The sequence below is a fragment of the Heterocephalus glaber genome, unplaced genomic scaffold (assembly GCF_053883595.1).
Source record: "Heterocephalus glaber isolate CG9 unplaced genomic scaffold, H.glaber_assembly_v1.0 deba00001547, whole genome shotgun sequence".
Taxonomy (NCBI): domain Eukaryota; kingdom Metazoa; phylum Chordata; class Mammalia; order Rodentia; family Bathyergidae; genus Heterocephalus; species Heterocephalus glaber.
In genome coordinates this window covers 6,220,997-6,246,095 of record NW_028258340.1, presented here as the reverse complement: position 1 = coordinate 6,246,095, position 25,099 = coordinate 6,220,997, and the positions used below count along the sequence as shown (strand labels likewise).

General features: G+C 37.6%; 1 protein-coding gene and 1 pseudogene across 1 annotated transcript; one reads left to right on the top strand and one right to left on the bottom strand.

Annotated features, from left to right (window-relative positions):
- Positions 1–2,316: 2,316 nt before the first annotated feature.
- Ppp1r2c (PPP1R2 family member C) lies at positions 2,317–2,913 on the bottom strand. The gene has a single exon (XM_004850076.3). The coding sequence runs from the start codon at positions 2,911–2,913 to the stop codon at positions 2,317–2,319; it is 597 nt and encodes a 198-aa protein (XP_004850133.1).
- Positions 2,914–13,921: 11,008 nt separating this feature from the next.
- LOC147824330 (U2 spliceosomal RNA) lies at positions 13,922–14,042 on the top strand (annotated as a pseudogene).
- Positions 14,043–25,099: the final 11,057 nt, after the last annotated feature.

Genomic DNA, 25,099 nt, shown 5'->3' with positions numbered 1-25,099 from the left:
ACACATAGATATGCAAACATACACCCACATTTTCCTGTTTTTCTCAGCCCTTCTGAAGCCTGCATACTTAAATCCCCCAAAGGCATCTGTACATGTAGCTTTGGCTGCCACTATAGTTTAGAGCTAGATGGCCCCCTCAAAGTCTTATGTGTTTGGGATGGGGCTTTTGGGAGGTGATTGGATCATGAAGACTCTAACTTACTGGATGAATCCATTGATGTGATCATAATTTGATGGCATTATTGGGAGATCATGGAAACTTAGGAGGTGGGACTAGTTGAAGGGAGTAGGTGAGGGCATGACCGTGGGGTTTATATTTGGACCTTGGCCCCTTCTTTTCTGAATCTTTCCTTTTTTCTGTGCTTCCTAGCTGTCATGAAGTGAGCAACTTTCCTCCACCACATCTTTCCATCATGATATGTCTACCTCATCTTAGGCCTAAAAGTAGTGAAACCAGCTTACCATGTACTGAAACCTCTGAAACTGTGAGCCAAAATGAACTTTCCTCCTTTAAGTTGCAGTTGTCAGGTCACAGTGACAGAGAACTGACTAATATAGCAGCTAAACCCAAACCACTGTGAACATTGGTGGAGAGCTCATTCTTTTTGCTTCTTCTTGAATGTGTAGTGTTGCACCCTGTTGTGTATAGACTGGATTTTTAAATTTTAAAATGGTAGTGCTAATTTAATCCAGTTTCTTATAAATAATTCTTCTATTCCTCTTTACATTTGGATTTTGGAGGCTCTATCCTTCTTCTCCCTCCTTGCCCACATTCTATACTAATCACTGTACTGTGGTATTGTGTGGGAGGAACAATAGAGTGACCATCACCTTGTGGAAAGTGATTTTCCATGCTAGCTTCCCACCACCAATGTACAGCTATGTATTATTCCTTCCAATGTTCTCATTTCTTTTTTCTACCTCCTCCATGTGAATTGTTTAGGGCTTTGCCTTTATCTATTCTGCATTCTCCCACCCCTTGCCCCCACTCTAAGAGACAAGTGTGAACTGCATCTCTTCTTCTTCAAAGCAGGACACTGCATTTCTTCCTTCTTTCTTTCTTTCTTTCTTTCTTTCTTTCTTTCTTTCCTCCTCCTCCTCCTTCTTCTTTCTCCCCCTCCTCCTCCTGCTCCTCCTCCCCCTCCTCCTCCCTCTCCTTCCCCTCCTCCTCCTCCTCCTCACCCTCCTCCACTGGTTTCTCTCTGTTCCTTCTTTCAGGCAGAAGGAACTTGGAAGAAACCGCCCCCTTCTGAAGACTGGTGCTCACTCTGCAAGCATGTGCAAACCACTTATTTTCATTCAAATACCAGTAAGTATGTAACTCCAACCAGAACTCTTGCCCCTCTTTTAATAAGGCATCCTCTTCCCTGGGAGGCCTTCCTCAACATCATTTCAGAACCGTACATTTCCCTCTCCCTGACACTCAGACCTCCTTGGTGGCAGAGGCTGTGTTTCATTCATCTTTCCCTCTTGCCCACAGGCAATTGCCCTTGGTATATGAGGATGCTTGGTGAGTATCTGTTCCCTTGTTAGTTTAACAAATAGGCTAAGCTCATCCAGTGGCATCTTTGTACCAGTGAATGTCTCAGGTTGCTTGTGGACTATATTCTTGAAAATGACAAAATTATAGAAATTCTGTCAAATTTTTAGTTCTATTGTTATCTCAGTAGTCCCTTTTCATGTCTGTCTTAACCTTTATCCTTTGATGCCAAATCTGCCCACCTACTGAATAAAAAGTGTTGCTATTTTAAACTGATAGTTGATAGAAAAAAGATTTTATTATGAGAACAAGTTATTTCCTTTTATGTAGCAAAAACAAAGTGAGAAAAATTTAAAGGTACTAGGCTGAGGAAATTCGACAATAACTTATATACTCTCTCAATTAAATTAGGCAAATCATGCTAAGGACTAGTGTTTTTCAGCCTGAATTTCTATCCAGATAACCTACTATACCAATTTGCATTTGAATTTTTAACAAAATATTTTCTATAAAAGCTACTACATCTAGAAAAGAATATATATTAATCCCCCTTTAAACCTTTAACACATTAAAAAGCTACAGAATGTGTATATTAACTAGCCAATTTATAAAAGCAATGTGATTTGGGACTGATGATGAAGAATTAAGCACAAGAACACCATGAAGTCATTTTCCATTATTTTTTTTTATTTTTTTAAGGATTACCATTGAATTTCTGCAGTATAATTTAACTAATAAGTAGTTTGGTAGTTAAAGCATGAGTTGTAAGCTTACAGCCTTGGTTGGTGACAAGGTATGTATTTATCTGACCAACGGAATACAGTGGCAGTTATCTTCTAAGCATTGACCAACTGGGCCTTCAGGTCATCTTCATCTGCAGGAACTTCAGTGGTAGCGTTTTCTTTAGTTAGACTTTCTTGTTTCTCATCTTCATCCAGTTCATCCCATAGGTCCTCAGAAAGCAACTGTGCAGCAGACTTGAGGTTCAGTCCTTCACTGTAGAGAAGCTTTCTTTTCATCTCAAATTGTCGCTGCTTTTCTTTTTTAGTAAGAAGGAATTGGTTGGTATGTGCCTCGCCGCTCTTTTCATCCTCCACTGACCCCTTGGTTTCAAAAAGGTCAGTGGCAGCTAATTTCTTAGCTAACATATCCAAGGTTATAACTTCTTTGGCTTTGACATCTCTTGCAGTAACTTCCCTAGTATCTTGTACACCGACATAGGGAGTGCCCGGTTCATTTGCCTTCACCAAATCATGATCTCTGTATGATGAGAGGTGAGTCGCAAGGATGTTGTATTCATCCCACCTCTGAGATTTCTTCCTCTGGACCGCTTGGGTTGACGTTCTGAACTGCTGGGCAGAAGCACCCCCTGAGGTGGTTGTTGAACCTTTATTTTTCAGGATGCCCTTGATGGGTCGGTGAGAGGTTGCCATTGTGGGCCTCTAAGGAGTGCGGCGGAGGGTCGAGCCACAGAGCAGCCGCTCGCCAAGCTCCGCTCCGGGCCGAAGCAGTAGCCCGACTGACTGTGTGGGCAACAGCTCCTAATGCTCTAATAGTAGCACCAGGGCTTGTGCGTGGCAAACTACACTGTGAGCCTGCACAATGCCCCCTTCTTCTGTCACTTCCGCTGTCATGGCTGCCATTACCACCTAGCCCCCCGGTGCTGTTTTTTCTTGTTTGGCTTGTTTTTAATAGAATAAAATGGGAAATACCCATTCGTGGCATATGAAAAGGGGAAGCATTGTTTTAGAAGTTTTTCACACCCTGTCTGCCCATAGGGAAGCTATATAAAATGTATTTCTTACTGTCAAAATTTGAAAGCCACTACTTTAGTCTCTCATTTGTGTTCGTGCACGCCATCTCTTACAAGCACACTGGGTTTCTCCTCTCTCAAATGGGTTCAACAACAGCCCTTCACATCAGCCAAAGCCCTGGGTATGGTTCTTGGTCCCTTATTCTCCAATCTAGCCCCTAAATATTTCAAGAAACTTTCATTTTATCTCTTCTGCAGCCTCTCCCCTTCAGGTCATCCTCATATCTCCTGTTGACTACAGCCATACTGAATTGGGCTCCTGAGATTTCCTCCTTCCGCCTTTCAGTCTCTTACCATCCTCCAGCCACAGTGACCTTCTTAAAACACCCATCAGGGGGCCGAGGATTTAGCTCAGTGGTGCCACCGCCCTCCTCACAAGTGCAAGGTCCTGAGTTCGATCCCCCGTACCAACAAAACAAAACAAAAAAAACACCCATCAGGTCTTGTTATATCTCTTTTGCAAACCCTTCCACAACTACCCATTTTCTTTACTGTAAAAACCAAATCCCAAAAGAGGTCAAGAAGCAGTTGTATGGTCTCCTCAGTCTTCTCAGACATCGATCTACAGTTTTCTGCCCATAAATTCTTCCCACTTTACCTCTGGTTTTCAATTCTAGCCTTTCAATTCTGAGAGCATTCATGATCCTTCCTGCCTAAGAGTCTTTTTTTTTTTTTTCCTTCAGATTTTTGCTGCAGCCTGGAACACCTACCTCTTCAGATTTCAGTTTAATCATTACAGGTTACAGGGGTAATTTCCTGTCCGTCCAAAGCAAATACTCTTGTCTATGCTTTCAGTGGCATCTCCTATTCTTCTTGGCAGCATCTGAAGTCATTTATAATATATTATATGTATAAACTAGGTGGTAAATGCCAAGACGAGAAGGAAGTGATAAACGCTATTCTTTGGCCAAACTTTAGTTAGGTTCCTCTGAGCCCTCTGTTCAGATGGGCCTGACCTTAGACTTTCCTTACTGTGCTTGTGGAATCTGATTTGAACAAGAATCCTATTAATCCCCCACCCTTGGTTCTGACCCACTCCTTATACTTGAGTAAATTCGTTTTGCACCAAACTAGATATCTGATCAGTCTGGCATAACTTAAGCAAAACTCTATTGGTTCAGTCACCCCATTGTTCCTTCTTATTGATTTTCCATCTACCAACCCCACTTTCCTCCTTGGCTATAAATCACCATTTGTCATGTTGAAGTTAGGCCCAGTTTCTCTCTCCCACTGCAAGACCCCATTGCAGGGGTCCCTATACCTATTGTGATAGTCCCCTATTGAATAGAGTTCCCCTTAGTATATCTAAAGTGCTACACAAAAGTTTTTCTTTAGTAATTATGGTTCCAGTGATTCAGATGGAATCAGATTCATCATCTGACCTCCAGACCTCTCATCCAGAACCCTAAGGTTATACCTGTCATATTCACTTTCCTGTCACTGGAACACAATACCCAATACCTGCAACTCAAAGGAGGAGAGGTTTATTTTGCCTCCTGCTTCAGTCCACTGTCAACTGGCTCCAAGGCAGGATGGCATGGCACTGGGACATGTTGGAGGAGTAGCTGCTCACTCCATGGCAGACAGGAAGCAGATCCTGTGGAAGGAGGAGAAGGGGAGGGAAATGTACTGCTCTAGGTCATCCCCTCCAGTGATTCATCTCCTCCAACCAGGGTTCACCTCCCACCATCACATTTACCTATAAATTCATCAGTGGATTAATGCGATGTAAGCATCATGCCCCAATAATCAAAGCATTATCCAAAAGCTCCACCTATGAGCATGTGGATCTTTGGGGGGTTATCTAGATATAATCAGTAACAATATCCTTGAAGCTTTTATCTTCACTTCTAGCTCACTAATCAAGGAACCATTGGTGAGTCTAATTCCTGAGCCAGTACTCTATATGATAGGCCAATGAAGGAAAGTTAGAATGGATTTTGATTCTTATGATTCTCAGTGTGCACTTTAAAGCTGGGTAAGAGTCTGGGCTTCTTTTAATCTTAGTCTTCTTCCATTGCTATAACTGAATACCATCCATGAATAATTAATAAATAATAAAGGTTTGACTAATGGTTATGGAGGCTGGGAAGTTCAAGCTTAGGCAGCTCCATCTGGTGAGGTCCTTCTTGCTAGTAGGGTTTTTGTATAGAATCTCAAAAGCAGTCTAGGGCATGAAAAGTGAGACAGAGCATCCTAACTCAGGTCTTTCCTCCTCTTTATATAAAACCACAGTCTCCTTGTATTAGGGCCTGCCCTTATAACCTCATTTAATTACCTGTCAAAAGTCTCACCTCCAAGTCCCTACCCTTCCAATACCTCACAATAGAAATTAAGTTTCAACATTATTTATGGTGGAGATTTTCAAACTACAGCAGTACTTGCTGGACTGAAAGTCTTTCTGGCTTTTTGTCTGAGTGATTGGCTCTACGCTAGAAAATTTTCCTGGTTCTTTTTTCCTCAAGTAGAGATTACCCCTTGACTCCCTAGGCTGGACTTTTGGGGGGGGGGGAATTAGTGAGCCTGTTTTCTCTCTCTGCTTCTAATTCTCCCATAGAAGCTTTACAACCATCTGAAATACCACTTCTCAAACTACTGACTATATATGTATTGCCAGAGTGATCTACTTCCTTTCTAATAGGTATGATTTTGCTGAGGATAATTTGTAACTTTAGTGGTCTCCCCAAACCAGCTCTAAGACCTCTTCTTTCCTATCACCTCTATTTCTCCTTATTGTTCCCACCTGCAGTCTTCCCTTTAGCTCTCTTGAATTCTTTGGTATGTTCCCTTTCAAACTCTTACCTCCTTCAACCCTCTGATCAGCCCTGTTAGAATTTTTCCTTCCCATTGTAGTTCCTCAGTTCCCTTAGTCAGGTCAACTGTAGGCCCCTGTCACCATTAGGGGCTTGAAAGGAACACAGAAATCCCTGAAACTAACTACTTGAGGCTGAAGAGTAAAAAATCAATAGGAAACATATATTTTATCTCCTCAGATGGAGCCTGGAGATATCTGCTTGATGTCCTGTCAGTTTCTTGTCTAAAAATTACTTGAAAACCTCCTCCATATATTTGGGCATGACTATGACCTCAGCACTTTGGGAGGCTGAGGCAGGAAGATCACAAGTTCTAGACCAGACTGGCCAAATTAGTGACTTAGCAAAACCCTGTCTTATAACTTATAAAAGGGGTGAAGGCTGGGAATATAGTTCGGTGGAAAGGCCCCAAGTTCAACCTCCAGTACCAAAAAAAAAAAAGGAACAAGAGGGTGGGGGGAATGGAACCTCATTAAATTACATATTAAGGATCAGGGCAAAGGAAAAATTTGAGGTCTTCTCCACAAAAATTAGTAAAAAGCCCTTATTGAGTAGCAATCTCAATTTATTCTACTTTTGTCAGAAATGCAACTCAGGTATAACAAAGTGGAAATAAACCAATGAATTTTGTAAGTGTGTTGCTAGATTCATGGCCATAATCCTAGAATAAAAGCTGTCGAATCTCTATTTGCATTATATTAAATTAATATAAAAATAAATGAGACTTATATAAATGAAATATTCCTAAAACTTCCAGAAATATAGGAACTAACTCAAATGCTTTTAAATTTCACATGACTTGTATATATCTTTCATAAGTAAAACCGGTTTGACAGAAATGGGAATGTCTTCTGACTTATGAGCATTAAGTAGAATAGAAGCATACATTTTTAATTCTACCTGAGTTTAGTAGTATATTATCTCTACTAAATGTTTAAAAGTATAACATTTTAAAATTTCAACCTAAGAACCAGCATAAAAAAGTACAGAAGCCACTACTTCATGTATATCAATATAGCAGTTAAACAAACAACTCATATATTTAACATTTTTACCTTTTGGTAGCCTGACACACACATGCTATGAAAATAGTTAACAGGGAAAAATTTTGAGATATTGCTAGCCTTGCTCTATGTCATACTGACTGCCTAAGAACAGTGCACAAAACCTTTGATTATGTGAAGTCTTAGATCTACAGTAAGTTAAATCAAACAATAGATATTAAATAGCTATACCATTTTTAAGTGAGATAAACTACCAAAATGCTAATTATTAAATCTATATTTAGGCTTATATTCTTTTGGCCTAAATGTAGTATAGAGAGAATAAAGTATATTAGGCATATTAAACACAAAAAATTAGGAATTAGCATATATCTATAAGAAATGTGAGATGATATATTTATAAAACTTGCTGATCTGTACAGAATGCTGATATAAATCAGATACTTCACAATTGTCTACTTCCTAGTTTGCTCTGTAAAAGAATGTTCACAGTTAAAAATTACAATCAAGATATATAATTAAAACTACCAGAAATAATAAGAGTGAGGGTAATAATTTTGTATGAAAAATATGTAAAATAAGTAGATTTTTTAACAAAGAAAGTATACAAGGTACAAAAAAATGCATTTTTATGGAGGAGAAGGACCTGCCTCCAACACACTGCAAGGTGTGGGATCTGCTGCCTTGCAAAAAGCTGTCAAGTTTTTTTGTCAAATTTTCAAAAAACTCCTAGCCTGCTCTGCACCTTGGTTCTCAGCACAGAACCACAGACTGCCAAACAATCCACCCAACTGAGGACAAGGGTAACTCCCTGGAAAACAAGTAAGCCTAAAAGAGTCACCTGCTTCAGAGAGAAATAATGGATGAGCCAATGGTGCTAGCCCCAAGGAAAGCCTATGGGCATTGTAAACTACAAAAATAGTATCAACTTTTACCCTGAGAGTGACTTCTTCACAGCAGGATACAGTTGGAGAAATCCAGTGCAGCACCTGCCATGTTGCCAGAGAATTTAATCAGGTGCATTTTGGGAAGGGGTTGATTGTGTGGGGCTGAGCCACAGAACACTTATACTACAGTTTCACTCCAGGACTAAAGTGTTACCCTACCACAGAAACTGGGTGAGAGACAGCCATGAGAGACAGATGTGGAGAGGGTGAGGGCTAGACATAGATCCCCTGAAGAGTTCAAGCTCAGGCCAGGAAGGAGATGGGGACTGCATTCCACGACGGAGGCCAGGTTTGGTGGGTATGGTTTTCAAAGGTGGGTGGATTTGAAGGGAATGATGTTGAATTCAGTGGTCTGCTGGAGCCCCAACCTCACTGTTTACATCTAGCAGAGACCAGTGTTCTGATTGCTTCTTGGTACACCAATATTAGTGGGGACATGATATGGCTTGGACAACAGCTACGGTCGGTCTGGGGTTTACAGATGGGGGACCTCTTGAGTACATGGCTCACTACAAAAACCTGCAGGCTATAAAGTGCATGGAGAGAACTGTCACTTGCTGGATTTCAAAGACTACAGGTCTTGAAAGGAAATCACTCATTTGGAAATACATAGGACATTTTTGACCCATTTTTTTTTCTGCTGTATTTTTGTTGTTGTTCATGTTTGAAGTTTCATTTTCTATTTTCTATCTCCTTTATTATTTTTATTTTTTGATTGTTTGGGTCCTCTTTTTTCCTTTTCTACCTCTTTTCTCACATTCTCTCTTTTGTTTTTCTATTATTTTTTTGTTTTTCTGAATTTACTCTCTATTGCTTATTTCTCTTTTTAATTCTTTTCAGTCATTTTTATGTAATTTATTAATTTCCTTTTGTGCTTTAATAGGATCCTTTATTTCACTTTTATCACCTCCTTCTCATTTTCCATCACTTAATTTCTTAAATTTTACTTTTTTCATGCTACCATTCTCCACACTTTGTGTCTTTATTGGTATAACCATTAAACTTTGTGAATCTCTGCATAGTTAGGTAACCATATTTTATTACTGTTGAGCATTGTTCCATTGTTAGTGGAGGTAAAGTTGCTCTATTTGGTAGACTTACTGCAGGTCAATATCTAGTTTGTCTTAGTGTTTACACTAAAATCATAAATCTCTTTGCTGGGGTTAAGGGTGCTACATTATTGGTTCTTAGGGTTTGTGAATATTCAGTATGTATTGGATGCTATTGTAATTGCTGATTTTATTACTAAAAACAAGGTGACATAGTTGTTTCTATCAATTGGTTTCCTCTCTATGCCAATTTCTGGATTGCTTGGGGTTCACAAAAACTACTGCAGCCCTTGCATGGAGAACTGTGAACTGAGCCTAATAAACTGCAATCTCTCCTGCCATATAAACAGAGGTGATTGGATCCTGGGACATCAGCAAAGGCCAATAGTTAGCTACACCAAAGGGATATCTCTGAAAAGTAGACATTAACTAAAGTGGTCTCCATACTAGTAACAAAGTTACACACTGTATTAACCTGCAAGCCTCAGCACAGAAACCAAACAAATAAATAAACAAAAAATAGAAACATAAGAAGACAGTCCAACAAAATACCTCCAACTATCAATGTGAATGGTCTTGATTAGCCAATTAAAAGACAGATTGACAGAATAGATCAAGAAACAAAATCTAATGTTTTGTGCATACAAGAAACACATTTAACCCCCCCAAATTTATGGACTAAAAATCAAAAGATAGAAACCAATATTTCATGCAACAGGAACATGAAAATAAGCAGAAAGAACTACTTCATATTCAGACATAGTGGACTTTCAGCCAAAACTGACCAGAAGGGTCAAAGAAGGATCCTCATATTGGTTAAGGGAACTATTCAACAAGAAGAAATAAAAATCAACAATGTCAAATACTGATGCACCTAACTTCATAAAAGAAACACCACTGGACATAAAAGATCAGATAGGCATCAATTAAATTATATTACCCTACTATCACCCAATAGATCAACTAGACAAAAAAAATCAGCAAAGAAACAGGAGAGTTGAACCAAATCTTTTAAAAAATGGACTTCATAGATATACACAGTGTTTCACCCAACTACAACAAAATATGCATTCTTGGTACCACATGGAACTTTCTCCAAAACAGACCACATACTAGCCAATAAAGCATGCTTAAGTAAATCCAAAATAATCAAAATTTTACCATGCATATTTTCGGGTCATAGAGCAATGAAACTAGAAATCAGTGGCAAAAGAAACCATAGAAATTATGCAAATGCATGCAAATTAAACAGACTCTTGAATGGTCAATGAATCACTGAAGAAATTAAGGAAGAAACAAGACATTTCCTAGAATTAAATAATGCCACTACAATATAACAGATCTTATGAGACAAAATGAAAGCAGTCCCATGAGGGAAGTTTATAGCTGTGAAAGCTCACCTCAGAAAAACAGAATGTATCTGAATAAATAACCTAATGATGCATCTTAAGTTCCTAGAAAAACAAGAACAATCCAAATCCAAAGCTAATACAAGAAATGAAATTATAAAGATCAGGAATTGATGAATCAAAAAGCCAGTGTTGTGAAAGAATAAACAAAATAGGAAAACCCTTACCCAAACTTACCAAAAAAAAAAAAAAAAAGGAAAGACACAGATCAGTGCAATTACAAATTAAAGAGATGAAATCACAATGAACACCACTGAAATCTTGACGATTTTAGCAACTATTTCACAAGCCTGCACATCAATAAATTGGAGAGCTCAGAAAAAACAGATAAATAGATACATTCCTAGATATAAATGAATTATCAAAACTGAACAAAGAAGATTTAAAAATCCTGAATAATCCCCAAACAGGCAATGAAATAGAAGCATTAATTAAAAATCTTCCAATAAGAAAATCTCAGGACCTGATGGATTCACTGCTGAATTCTCCAAGAACTTAAGAGACAATCTAATGTCAATACTCCACAAACTCTTTAATGAAATTCAAAGGGAAGGAGTACTCACAAAGTCATTCCTGGAAGCTACTATTATCCTGATTTTAAAATCAGACAAGGATCCAAACAAAAAAAAGGAACTATAGGCCGATCTCTCTAACGAACATAGATGCAACAATTTTCAACAAGATACATGCAAACAAGGTGCAACAAATCATTAAAAATATCATACATCATGACCAAGTAGTCTTCATCCCAGGGATGCAAGGATGGTTCAGCATTTGAAAATCAAGAAATGTGATCCATCACACAAAACAGAAGCCAGGACCAAAATCTCACTATCATTTTTAATGGATGCAGAAAAAATCTTTGACAAAATTCAACACTCAGTCATGATAAATAATACTGAAGAAAATAAGTATGGAAGGTAAGCACCTGAATCTGATAAAAGCCATTTATGACAAGCGTACTGCCAACATCATATTAAATGGGGAAATACTAAAAGCTTTCCCTCTAAAATCGGGAACATGACAAACGTATCCAGTATCACCACTCCTGTTCAACATAGTCTGCAATAAATTAGCCAGAGCAATCAAACAAGAGAAAGAAATAGAAAGGATATATAAAGGAAAGAAAGAAGTCAAAGTATCATTATTTGCAGATGACATTATCCTGTACATATAAGACTGCAAAAATTTCACCAAAAGATTCCTAAAATTAATAGCCAAATTCAGCAATGTAGCAGGATACAAAATCAGCATGCAAAAATCAATAGAGTTCTTGTATACTATCAATAAACTCGCTGAGAAAGAAATTAGGAGAATCACAAAAGCATCCAAAAAAATTAAGTAAATACTTAGGAATTAACCTAACCAAGAAAGTAAAAGAACTCAACAATGAAAATTACATTACTTTGAAAAAGAAGGTCAAAGAATACATCAGAAAATGAAAAGATATCCCATATTCTTAGATAGCTGGAACAAATATATTCAAAATGGCTATACTTCCAAAAATTACATATATTTTTAACACAATCCCAATCAAAATACCAATAGCATTCCTCCCAGATCTGAAGAAAGCAATCCTAAAATTCATACGGAAGCAGAAGGAACCCAGAATAGCAAAAGCAGTCCTGGATAGCAAAAGCAAAGCAGGAGACATCACAATTCTAGATTTGAAGTTATATTACAATACTACAATGATAAGAACAGCATGGTCCTAACATAAAAATAGACATGTGGCTCAGGGGAATAGAACAGAGGAAGCAGAAACAACCACAAACACTTTCACCTCTTTGATCTCTGACAAAGGGACAAAAAGGATACACTGCAGGAAAGATGACTCTTTAATAAATGGTGCTGGGAATAATAATAAATGCTGACAAGGCTTAAGGGAAAAGGAACACTTCTCCATTGTTGAACTGGTACAACTACTATTTATATCAGTATAGAGATTCATCAAAAAACTAAAACTAAAAAAAACCACCAAACTAAAACTAGAATTCCATTTGACCCAGCTATTCCTCTTCTAGGTATCTTCCCAAAAGTGTTGAAGTCATCATATTACAGTGATACAAGCATGCCTATCTTTATAGCAGCATGATTTATAGTAACTAAATCTAGGAAATGGCCTATATGCCTATCAGCAGATGAATGAATAAAGAAAGTGTGGTATTTATACACAATGTATTACTACTCTGCCATAAAGAAGGACAAATTTGAGGCATCTGTAAGTAAATGGATGCACTTTGAGACAATATTATTAAGTGAAATAAAGCAGAGAGGCAAGCTTAAATATTGTATAGTTTCTCTTATATGAGAAGCCCAAAATATAAATAAAGAGCAAAATACAAGATAGATAATAGATACTTTTTCAAATGGGAAGGGAATCAAGAGATGTAAAGGGAGAGGGAAAGGACAGAAGATAACACGAAAGAATTAAAACAAAAAAATACAAATAGAGCTTTTGCAAATGGGAAAGGGACCAAAAGTTGGAAGGAGTAGGGAGGGGTGGGGGGGGTAGGGGACAAAAAGGATTAAGAGAGGTATGGACAATACCAATTCCCTAAAATAAATGTGATCATTATATACTGCAAATACATACTAATATAAAATAAACAAAAATATATTTTAAGAGAAAAAAAGAAACTTTTTCCTAAAATAGGATGACTACAGTTGTTCCACAATGACAAAGAAAAATAGTGGGAGAAAACTGAATGGGTACAAAACAGTCACATAAGTTTTGTGAAGAAGGAATTTTCCATATGGTCAACCTGCTAAAATTGGATGAATTTATTTGCAAGCTTTTTTTCTTTCTTTTTTTAAGTGCTCCATGATGTACTCATGGAAATCTACAATTTTGTTTTCTGTTAAAAGTACAAAGTTTTCTTAGATTATTGTAAAATATTTTTCTTTACTTGTTGAGTAATTTGCCTAGGAAGCAAAGATTCTATTTATATAAATGATTTCCTTAAGTCTATAAATCTTCTCTAATAGTTGCTTTCTGACATCCAAAACTGTCTTTCTACCCAATAGCCTTTGTTTCTCTTTTGTTGTCATAGAAATTCCCCTCATTAAATGCCTGCCTGGCTGCTTACACCGTCCTGCAAATATCTTCCACCAAATGAGAAACAGACTTACATTGTTCAAGGAAAAGAAGACCGTCTCTTCTTTCCTGAACAACAGGGGGAATTGACAAAGACTCCCTTCTTGACCCACCTTTAATCAGGATCCTTTAGGTTAAGAGTCAAGTCCAGTTTGTTTCCCCCACTGCACAACCCCAGTACAATGGTCCCTATAACTATTGTGATAGTCCCCCCTTGAGAGTAGTCTTCTTTACTATCTTTAACATGTCATGAATAATTTTTTTCTTTAAACATCGGTGTCTACTTTACTCATCATTAGCTGCATCTTTATCACTTCTCAGCCTTTTGGCTAAGATCAAGTGTAGTATCTCCATCTTTGTATTTTTATGACATGCTTCTGTATCTGGCATGTCCTCGGTATTATGGAAGTATTCACTGAATGAATACTAAATGGTAGGTACTAGGGGATTTGGAGAATGAGATTTTTGAAAAGAGAGAAAGGGGATCCAGAGGCTATACAGTCAGCTACAACTTGTCCAGTCAGTCACACAGACATATACAGAATTTGGGGGTTTTACAAAGAGTGACTTTGGAACATTTTCTGTCCTTCACCGGCCTCATTTTTCACAGACAGCAACATTCTTTGAAAAACAAAAAAGAAATTAAAATCCATTTTCACATTTTCCCCTCCAAGTAGCTTTAGCAGGAATTTTTCCTTCTGATAACATTTTGCTTCTTCTCCTCTCCCTCAAGCTCTTTCTGCATTTCAGAACACAAAAGCAAAAGCATGAAAGAGCCATAAAACTTTTACAAGGGTCTCAAGCCCCTTAAATTCAAGTTGTCTTATATTCTCCGAAGTCCTAATAACTTTGGGAAGTCTGCAATTACTTTCAAATTCTGTTATTCATCCCAGAAAAGAATGTCCTTATACTATATTCTTTGAAAAAGCTGTATTATATGGTGAGGGTTTTCAGGGATTTAAGGCAATAGGAAAACGCTCTGGTATGACAGAAAAAAAATTTTTAAAAACTTCATTATTCAAAAATACTGCAAGCTACACTTTTTTTTTGTACCAGGGATCGAACTGGGGTCCTTGCACTTGCAAGGCAGGCGGTGGAACCACTGAGCTAAATCCCAGGCCCTCAGGCTACACTTTTAAAAAGCCTAACTGCAAGGCATCACAGATCAGAACACACACAATTTGTCTTCCTGCCTGGTAAGCACAGTGGGCTTGTGCATGTTTAGCTGAAAACGGGATGTTTAGAGAGATGCCAATTCCAATGCACTGATGTTGCTTTTGTGTGTACACAGCACCCATTTCCACATACTGTGATCAATATATAATGAGTCAGTGATCCAGCAGTGCTTGCATGTTCTGAAACTCACCATTCAGGAACACAATGGCAATTCAGACTAGTGTAGCAGCACTGTGATTTGTGGCCCTATTCCATGGGCCACAAACAAAACCATTTAAGAACAAAATCACCAGGCCTTATAGATTCTAATTGTGCTTTATTTAAAGACACTCTCTTATCACCTACACTTGTTAATTTTCTTCTTAATGGAAATCATTCTAAGAAAAACTCAAATTTTGAGTTCTTGTGATCAAATGAAAAAGTCTCAGTGTAAGCAACACGGAAGGCTATCTCTCACTACCATAAGCCTAAAAGTTTATAAAAGGTCAGACATCTTTCCAACATACAGTACTTCTTTACACAATTCACAGTTATGACCCTAATCCAAGAGCTGATCAAATGTCTAAGTTTTCAGCACACACACACACACACACACACACACAGATAGATTAAATTTTCCCACTCAGTGACACATTATATGCAATTTAGATACAGGCCTAGAAATTCATTCTTTCAACAAATATTTCATGGCCATTCACTATATTTCTAGTAAAAGAACATTCATGTGGAATGCACACAAATGAGATTGTACTTCAGTGGTCTTCACTAAGTTAATATGTGGTAAATACATCTAAAAGGTACATGTTGTTCTGTTATTACAGTTTTTAAATTAACAAAACATATGTACTCGATTGTGTCAGTTAGTTTACTGTTATTGTAATAAATCCCTTAGATAGTTAGGTTATAAACAGAAAAATGTTATTGTGACCAAAGTTTTAGAAGGTTGAGGCCAGTTTCAGCTGGCCCCATTGCTTTTTGACATCTGGTAAGGCAGTGCATCTTTGTGGGGAGTGTGTGGTAAAGCAAACAGTTACTCACTTCATGGCTGAGAATCCAAAAAAGAGAGAGAAAAAGACTGCCATTCTACCATTCCCTTTGAGAACACACCCCTAATGATTTAAGACCTTCCACTAGGTGCCAGCTCTTAAAGTTTCTACCACTTCTCACTAGCACAACACTGGAGAGCAAGACTTTGAAGACCTTTTAAACAAATGGGCCTTTGGGGGACACTCAAGATCAAATTGGAGCACTACTATTTAAAATGTAATTGGAACTTTCATCTGATTATTCTGCAGAATACTATTGTAAATCATGTCAGTAGATCACCCACAGCATTCTTTCTTCCACTGGGGACCACAACCTTTCTCCTACAGAGACATAAGTGTAGGTGTTTTTTCAGAAGGAGAACTAAATCAGGAACAAAGAAATTCTCAACCAGTGGTAGGAACACCTATGAAATCAAGAGTCATCACCAACAAGGAAGACATCCTAGATACCCCATTGTGTGCCATTCATAGGAGATCAGTAAAACACTTAGGAGGCACTAGACTCTTTCAGGACCAACCATGCTGTTGGAAGTGAAGATTAATATCTATTCAACTGCTTATAGTATTTGAAGTCATGCATTGATCCATCTGAGAATTGGCTACAGTACTGGAAGTATTATGTTAGATATGTGTGGTATCAAAATAAAGGAGCTCTCTGGGTTTGAATCTGTATTTCTTGTTTTACTTCTCTCTTGTATTTGAAACCCAAATTTTAGATATTTAGCTCTCTCTTAGATTGAGTTCTCTTAGAAGCAGACTCTGAATAAGGATTTTGGTGTAAATTGTTTAATTAGGAGGAGATTTGCAAAAACACTGTAGAGGAGTGAGGAAGTGAGGCAGAGGGAAAGAAGCAAAGGGTGCCTTATCAAAGCAGTTATCACTGTAGGTACCTAGAGTTTAATCCTGCTGGTAATCTGGAAGTCAGAGTAGGAGAGTTATTCCCATTGCCCAATTTCCAGCCTACAGGCAAGAGGCCTGTCATCTTTACTTGATGGCTGCTGAAGTGGGGAGGGGTACAAATTGCACACCACTAGCATGCAAGTGTGGACTTCCAGAATGGTCACTTATGTCAAAATGAAGGTGAAGATATTTTATGCTATAGTGATTCAAATGTGTACATTCTTTAAGAACAGATGACAAAGTAGATTATCAATGGGAATTTCTAATGTTACATAGTATAACATGAGCTTTCTCTCCTTCCAAGGGGATAATCTCTTTTTGGAATAGTAAATAAAGAAAAAAATGTCATCAGTGGGAATGTCTTTCAGGAGTTATATAGAAAATATGCCAATATATATCAGAAAATAGGACTTGCTATGATTGGCTGAAAACTTTGTAAGCAGAGAAGTGTTCTTTCTGCTCCAGAAAGAAACTCTAAGAAGCGCTGATCACAAATACTATAAATCATTGACTGAAATTTAGTGGCAAGTTTCCTGCCCTGGCTCCCTGCAGATGTAAGTTTGAGCATCACACTTTGTATATGTTTATCAGCATATCACATAGTAACCATAAATATGTAAAATTAATATATATCAATTAAAAAATAAATTTAAAAAGACATCTCAAGGTTGGGAAAATCAAAGAGTGTGCATTCTCTTATGATCCTATTTGGTTAGGGAAGGAGCTATTGATAAAATATAACACATTTTTATCAACTGTCTTAACATATAAACATTATAAAGTTAGATTCCAGAGAATATTATTTTGGCCTAGAGAGAAATCCTAAAAACCATATCACCCAAGCTCTTCTTCCCTAGCTGAGAGACTGAGGACCAGTGAAGTGGTGGGAGGATCTTGGAATGTGTCTCACATTCAAATCAAATATCTTCCCAAGTTTAGATAGAATCTCCTCCTCATCCTTGCCTCTTCGGCCTCTATTTCTCTCCAGTATCACTGGCACTTTGAAAGAAGAAAAACAAAAGCAAAAGCACAGTTTTTCAAAAGGATTAAAAACCCAAACCTTGTGTCTTCTGAATAGCAAGTTAAAATATGAGGTATAAGTTCAGCTTGAGGCACAAGTAGGAAAGTTTTTTGAGTAAGGAATCAATAGGCCAGCTGACCAACTTTTCTACTTCTGGATGAGCCATAGTCAAATTAGAAAAACAATAATGTGATTCAGGGCAGCAAAATTCAATTTTACCAATAACACTGAGATTCCTTGAGGCAGCCCTTTAAAGATGACAATATAAACGAGATTATTTCCCATGTGTACAAATATGGCTAGGGAGAGAAACACACACAGAGAGAGGGAGAGGGAGAGGAAGAGAGAGAGACAGAGAGAGAGAGAGAGAGGCAGAGAGAGAGAGACAGAGGGGGAGAGGACAAAATGTGTGATCAATTCTGGTCAGGAAACAAATTTTCTTGTCATTGTATATCTATATATTTTTTAGAAAGAGCATTATAAAAGCAGCAAGAAAGCATAATAGAAAAAGAAATGAAACACTGCAAGTCTTTTTTATGGTGTTTCACACACCAAAAGAAGAATAACTCACAGAATCGTCAGATTTCTTAGAAGATGCAGTAAATATATTGTTAGCATCTCCATGACTCACTAACAAGATGTTGTCTGTAGGGAGGTGGGGCAGGAAAGCTGTCACCAAACTCCAGTCAATGATTTATAGTATTTGTGACTACCACATGCAAAGAGTGTCAGCTGGCAATTTATTCTGGCTGATGTAACCCGACAGAGTTTTCTTCCTTTCTGAAAACCAGTCCAGTAAGTAAGGTTAACACATTTCAGTTCTAATAAGTAGAGGTAAACCTAGCAGCAGAGTTTGGTTCTTAGCCATGCCTCTATGTTGGTTGTGTTCAAACAGAGCCAGCAAAACAATTCATGGCAGCCACTCAGACACTGTGAGAGAAAGAAGGGAGTCAAAGAGAGTAGAATAGTGGTTGTCAGACTTCACTGAAGATCAGAATCCCCTAGAGGGCTTGTTAAAACACACATGGCTGGCCTTCTTCCCACCTCCAGAGTGTCTGACTCCATAGGTCTGGGGTGGCCATTTCTAATGAGTTCCCGGATGATGCTTCTGCTTCTGATCCAGGGGCCAGATTGAGAACTGCTGAAGTAGAACATACCTATGCCTCATCAGGAAGGTGACTCAAAAAAATCTAGTTTCACAGCTGGAGACAATACTTTCTGGAAAGCTGGGTGAGCCCAGAAGTAAAAGGGAGAAGAATTCATTGTGACAAAGGTACCAGAAAGGCTTTGTATATGAGGTGACTTTTGAAATAGGCACTGGGTAGAGAAATATCTCTCCATGTGGGAGAAGAGCCAGAAAATAGGACTTTGGGCAGAAGATGGGTGAAGGTGGCCTGTGGCAAGAGTAGAAATGGCCTTTGGGATTGATCTTAATATGCTGCAGCAGAAGGATGGCCACTCCTTTTACAACTCTATACATGAAGGGCCTCTTACTCTGTTTAATCAAACATTTACCTTGATTACCTGAGGTGATGGCACATGCCATCAGAAATAAAAGTGAAAGATGGAGACACAAGCGTGGATTCCCTGGCTTTCCCTTCAGATGGTTTTCCCTGGTTGCTTGCACTTTCTCAGTGCAAACCAGAGTGGCATGAACAATTGTTCCTCAAAGACAAGAATAAACTGTTCTTAGCTGAAAGGACTTGGTTATTCAGGGAAGCTTGGTTTTCCTCTTTAAAATGATCAGAGTCTAGCAGCAGCTTAGGGGCATCCTCCATGGAACGGAAGAAGCACTAAACATACACAAAGAAGGTTGTGTTGTGTCCAATGTGACTTATCTTGAGCAATGTCATAGTTTCTCAGAGTCTTTTTTTTCCTCATCTGTAAAATGGAATAATATCTTCCCTCTAAAGTGTGTTACATGGAACAAAATAAGAAACCTGTTCATGAACTATGAAATGCTATAAAAGATAAAGTGATCATTGATGTGTTCTTAGATGCCTTTCAGCCTTTAAAGCCCAAAGATTTAGAAAAGCTGCCTTAGTGAGTTATAGTTATAATTGCTGATTATACCTTAGAAAACTATAAAAAAGAACCTAGGATAAATAGTATGCTATAAATTTGTTCAACTAAAGCCACAGATAAGTATACGTATGTGATTTAATTTAATACACAAGGACTGCTTATTTCCTCCCAGTATATATCCTCCCCTTTCCTTATGGAGGAATCCTAATTTATAGCTAGGCAGATTGCTAAGCAGAAAAAAAACCTGTTTTATGTACCAGTCTCCTTTATATCTAGCCGTGACCATGAGACTAAATTCTAGACAGAAAATATCCCATACAGGACTTGTTTACAGAGTCCTTACAGGGATCTAATTCAGCTGAGAGGTCATTCCTACCTTTTCCTACTGCTCACTGGCATGGGATGTAATGGCTGGAACTTCAACAGCCATCTTGAATTATCATTCACCATAAAAGATGGAAGCCACAAATCAGGATGATAGAAGAGAATGAAAGCAGTCTTTGTTCCTGATGACAATATGGGACTGCTATTTCAACCTTCTCCTACCTAACTCTAGACTTCTTTTTAGTGATAACTTTTATTGGACATATTCTACTGTTATTTTCTTATACTTGTGGCTGAAATTCACCTCATCTGATACATATGACTTAAATTATCTATTGCTAATGGTTGCAGGACTCCATTGTCATTGCAGTGTCACATGTTTCAGTGGTCTCCTGTGATGCTATTGGCACCTCAGTTCACATTTTCCAGATGTGCTATAAACATTTGTAGCCCAAGAACTGCTCAGTTGTCGACTCTCCTTTCCTGGTATTTAACCAGCCAGTAGACTTTGATAATAGGTACAATCTGGCCCTTAGATTCCACACCTTTTTTGTTCCTTCCTTTCCATGTTCACTTGATCTTAGCCAAAAGGCTGAGAAGCGATTCCTTCCCATGTTCTAAATTTTCTGTGGGACATTCAGTGTCATGATATTTTCTTCCTCAGAAGCTGATTGAAGAGAAGATGCTGACAAATTCCCAATTATTTTGATACTACTCAATTTGATAGTTTTTCCTGTGGGATTATCAGTGCAATAGGTTGTGTGGTCCTTTAAATATTTTATAGAATAGAGCAGTGATAGCACTTTTAGCACCTGATAATGGTTGTACAATGTATTCTTTTGGACTGTGCAACTTTTTTGGCACCCATGAAATCTCATCTCATAGATGGCCCCCTGAAGGCCAGGCTGGCTGTTTTTTCTCCAAGGTGCTTAATTCAAACACTCTCCATGTTAATGGCTCTCATGGCCCAATTTCTATAAAGTCTCTAATTGGCACTAGAGAGAAAGTACCTCATGTGCAGGGATCATGTTTCTGATGTGCTGATATCTTTTGTTTTCTCTGTGCCTCCTGATATACACATTAGGATCTTGAAAATGCTCTTATTAATAAATTGTGAGGATCAATGCAGGTGTATCCACCAGACAGTCATTATTTGGGGTGTTACAGCTAATGGCTGCCTTTGTCCTAGTAGAAAGTTCTACTGCAGTAAATGGACACTACCCTTCAAAAAGATTATCCCTCATCCCAGTGTAAAAGGTTTTCTTCAAATATATTTTATCATTCAGCTTTTTGGGAGAAATATTCACTTAAAAGGGAAAATTCAGAATATTGCTTTATGGCTAAAGCAATATATCTCTGTCTCTATTGTTTGTTTAAGTCATATTAATGTCAGTCATCCCCTGAATTATTCCCTTTCCCATTTCTCCCTGCATTATACTTCTAAATATTTTACAAATAAAGCCATTTTTTCATTTTATTTTCTCATGAGGAAGTATTGAGTATGACAGAGCCTGTCATCACCTAATGAGAAATGGCTCTTGGGCCACTTATGACTATTATTAAGATGACATTTTCCCCTTTGAGCATTGGCAAGGAACTGAGATGCATGGGTTTTAAAACAAAACAATGAAAGACCATAGAAAAGATAATACCCAAAGAAATATAGAAGAATCAGGTTTATGAATCTAGGCTCAGCTGGTAACATTTTCGAAAGCATCTAGAAAATTCCCCCCTAAAGAAAAGTGGAGAAAAACAGAGACACAAGGGAAGTGAGATTCAGTATACATATCATGAGGTTTTGACTAGGCTTCTTGCATTAGTGACCCAGTCTTTTCACAAAAAAACAAGTCCCTCTCATTGCCTTTTCACTAAGGAACCTGTTGTACAGAAAATCAGCTCAAGATTGGTTTTAAACTTCAAGAAAAACATCATTTGTATGACATGCATGCATAAGCAATGAATTGTTGCAAAATTGAGCCTGAGTATCATACTGCAGACACAGAGAAATGTATTAGAAAGCCCCAATAAAGTATTGAACACTGGCAAACTCTGTTTTTCCTCTTTTGACAGCATAATAAAAAAGTTGTAAGTCACTCTTGCCTTTCAAATTATAGTACTAGTTATTTTTGGGGTTTCATTTTCCATCAGAGCTTTAGGTATGTGCCAAAAGTTATGAAGATGAGGATAGATATGAAGATAAAAACACAAACTCAAAACTGTCACAACTGATGTTTGGATTCTTGAGTTTAGAGCAGATGTCTGTTATGAATGGCAATTTTCTGGGGAAACAACCCATCAGCAACTTAATGCTGAATCGTATCTGTCCTGCTGAAAATGACTTGTCTCCTTTGGAGACATAGTTATACTTGAAGGATGAAAGGTGGTCCAAATTTTTGGAGGCATGGAAGCAGGAACATGTGGTCAGACTTTATTTCAGATACTGATGTGATATCTAGTCCTGACATATCTGTGTATGCTTCCACTTAGAAGGAATTCAACATTTATCTAGTCTAGTATGCTACAAACGTCAATGTGTATATGAATCTTTTGGAGATCAGCTTAAAATGTAGATTCTGATTCAGCAGCTCTGAAGTGGGCCCTATAGTAGTAGATCTAACAAGTTTCCAGTTAAATTCAATACTGCTGTTCTGTGAAGCACAATTTGAATAGTACCAAGATCTAAGACCAATCTTGTTTTGAAGTTTACTTATAATCTTTAGACATCCTAGTTTGTGCAGTTAATTATGTCACAGGTAATTTGTTACCAATATGAGTTAAATCACCAAGGTTTTCTTTTCCATTGTAACTGCATCTACAACAGCTATATTTATAATATACCTCTATCTAGATTAATGTGTCTGTCCCTATTTGTGTCTGGATCTGTGAATGAAATTAATTTAAGGCTATTCCCACAGTAATGTTACTATACTTGACATCTAGCCTCTGAAACACTGTCTTTACTGGGACAGGAAAAGGTAGAGATTCCTTCCAGGGAATTACACATAGGCCCAATTATCCCTCTAGGAATGCATTATACATGCAAATGTCATCTTTCTTGAGTGAAGAAAAGATTTTGAATCGGTAATCTAGTCCAGTCTCTCAACTGAAGCGTTTATATCTTTTATAATCTGACTAATCTTTGCTTAAACAGTGCTGGTAGTGGACAACTTCCCACATTCTAAGTCACCATATTGCATCTTCGGAGAGCCCCAAGGATTAGAAATCCTTCTTTACATTAAACCGTCATTTTGTTCCCTTGTGTCTTTCATTGTTAGTTGTAGTTCTGCTCTTTAAATTACAAAGGAAATGATCTACATTTCTTTATGGGACGTCATCAATTATCAGCTGTCAACCCTGCCTTAGGTTTTTCTTCCCCAAGCTCAATACTCCCAGGTTCTTCAACTCTACTACAGATGCATGGTGTGAATATTCAGGATGGAAATATAGGAAGAAGTATGGTTTTTTTTTTATACTCCCTAGCCCTGTGTGTATTGGATCCTCTGTCTCCTCTCAAGCACATTTTCTGGAAAGCCTGTGAAAAATCTTTCACTCAGTTCTATTTCTCAGTCATCCATTCCCTTTTCCTGCATGGAAACAAGTGGTATCATCAGTATTATCAATTATGTGTGTGCATATTCATGCATTTCTTTTTAATATAAAAGCATCTTGCTATGTAAAAATGTGGGGGATTGGAATGCATTTAATTGATTCAATATACCTTAATTAGATAGATTGATTGATTTATATTAGTACTTGTTTGATGTACATGATGGTTACACTTCTTGTGTGGAGTTGGTATGTGTACAAAATGTCAGGTAAAAGAGCCCAAAACCAAGACCAGACCAGAACCACAACAAGCCTTTATTGTAGGGACAATCTGCCAGGCTGTCTCCAAACAAAGGAGAGAGAACAAATATGGTCCTGACAGGGAGTGCTTCTTATAGAAGTTGGGCTGGGGCTTGTAGAAGCTGGGGTGGAGTTGAGTGATGTAGTGGCTAGGGATTGGAGAAGCCTGTGATATCACTAGTTGCTAGGAGGTAGCAAGTATCACATGATTCTTTTGGTGGGAAGAAGGGCATGTTGCAAGGAAGGTTGTCTTTTGTCGGGTGAAGCCATATTTTTAAGTGGGAAGCAGGGTATTATGGGAAGGAGAAGGCTGCCATTTCATGTAGCAGCCATCTTAAGGCGAGGGAAATCTAACCCAGAACACATCTTAATTTCTTTTTTTTCACCCCATTCCCTCTCCTCTCTTCTCCTTCCCACCATCTCTTGATCCCTTCCCATTTAACAAAGATCTAGTATCTCCCTACTTCCTATTATCTGTCTTTTATTTTGCTTTTTATTTATAATTTGTGTTTTTCACTTAAGAGATAGCATGTGATATTTAAACTTGTTGGTCTGATTTATTTCATTTAACATTATGATCTTAAGGTGCATTAATTTTCCTACAAATGACTCAAGTTTATCTTTCTTTATCGAAAGGTAGTATTCCATTGTGCGTAAATACATTTTCTTCATTCATCTGTTGATGGATATATAGGTTCCTTCCAAGACTTAGCTAATATGAATTGTGTTGCTATAAACATGAGTATTCATGTATCACTGTCATATCATGACTTTTAATTTTTTTGAGAATATGTCTAGAGGGGGAATAGCTGAGTCAAATGGAATTTCCAATTAATTAATTAATTAATTTTAAACAGCACTGGTAAAAGACATTTGTTTTCGATATTTTACTCTTAGAAACATTTTGTACAAACATTGAAATTACTTAGTCAAATGGTGTATTCACTTTTAATTTTGATAGATATTGACAAATTGCCTTATGTTGAGTTTTAACAATTTTAACTTCTAACAACATTGAATAAGAGTGGTTTGTTTTTCATAATCTTGCTAACACTGTTCATTATGGAAGTTTTAATTTTTGTCAAATTAAAGGATAAAAAAATAATGGTTGATGGAATTTTATTTATTTGTCTTGTCATAAGTAATGCT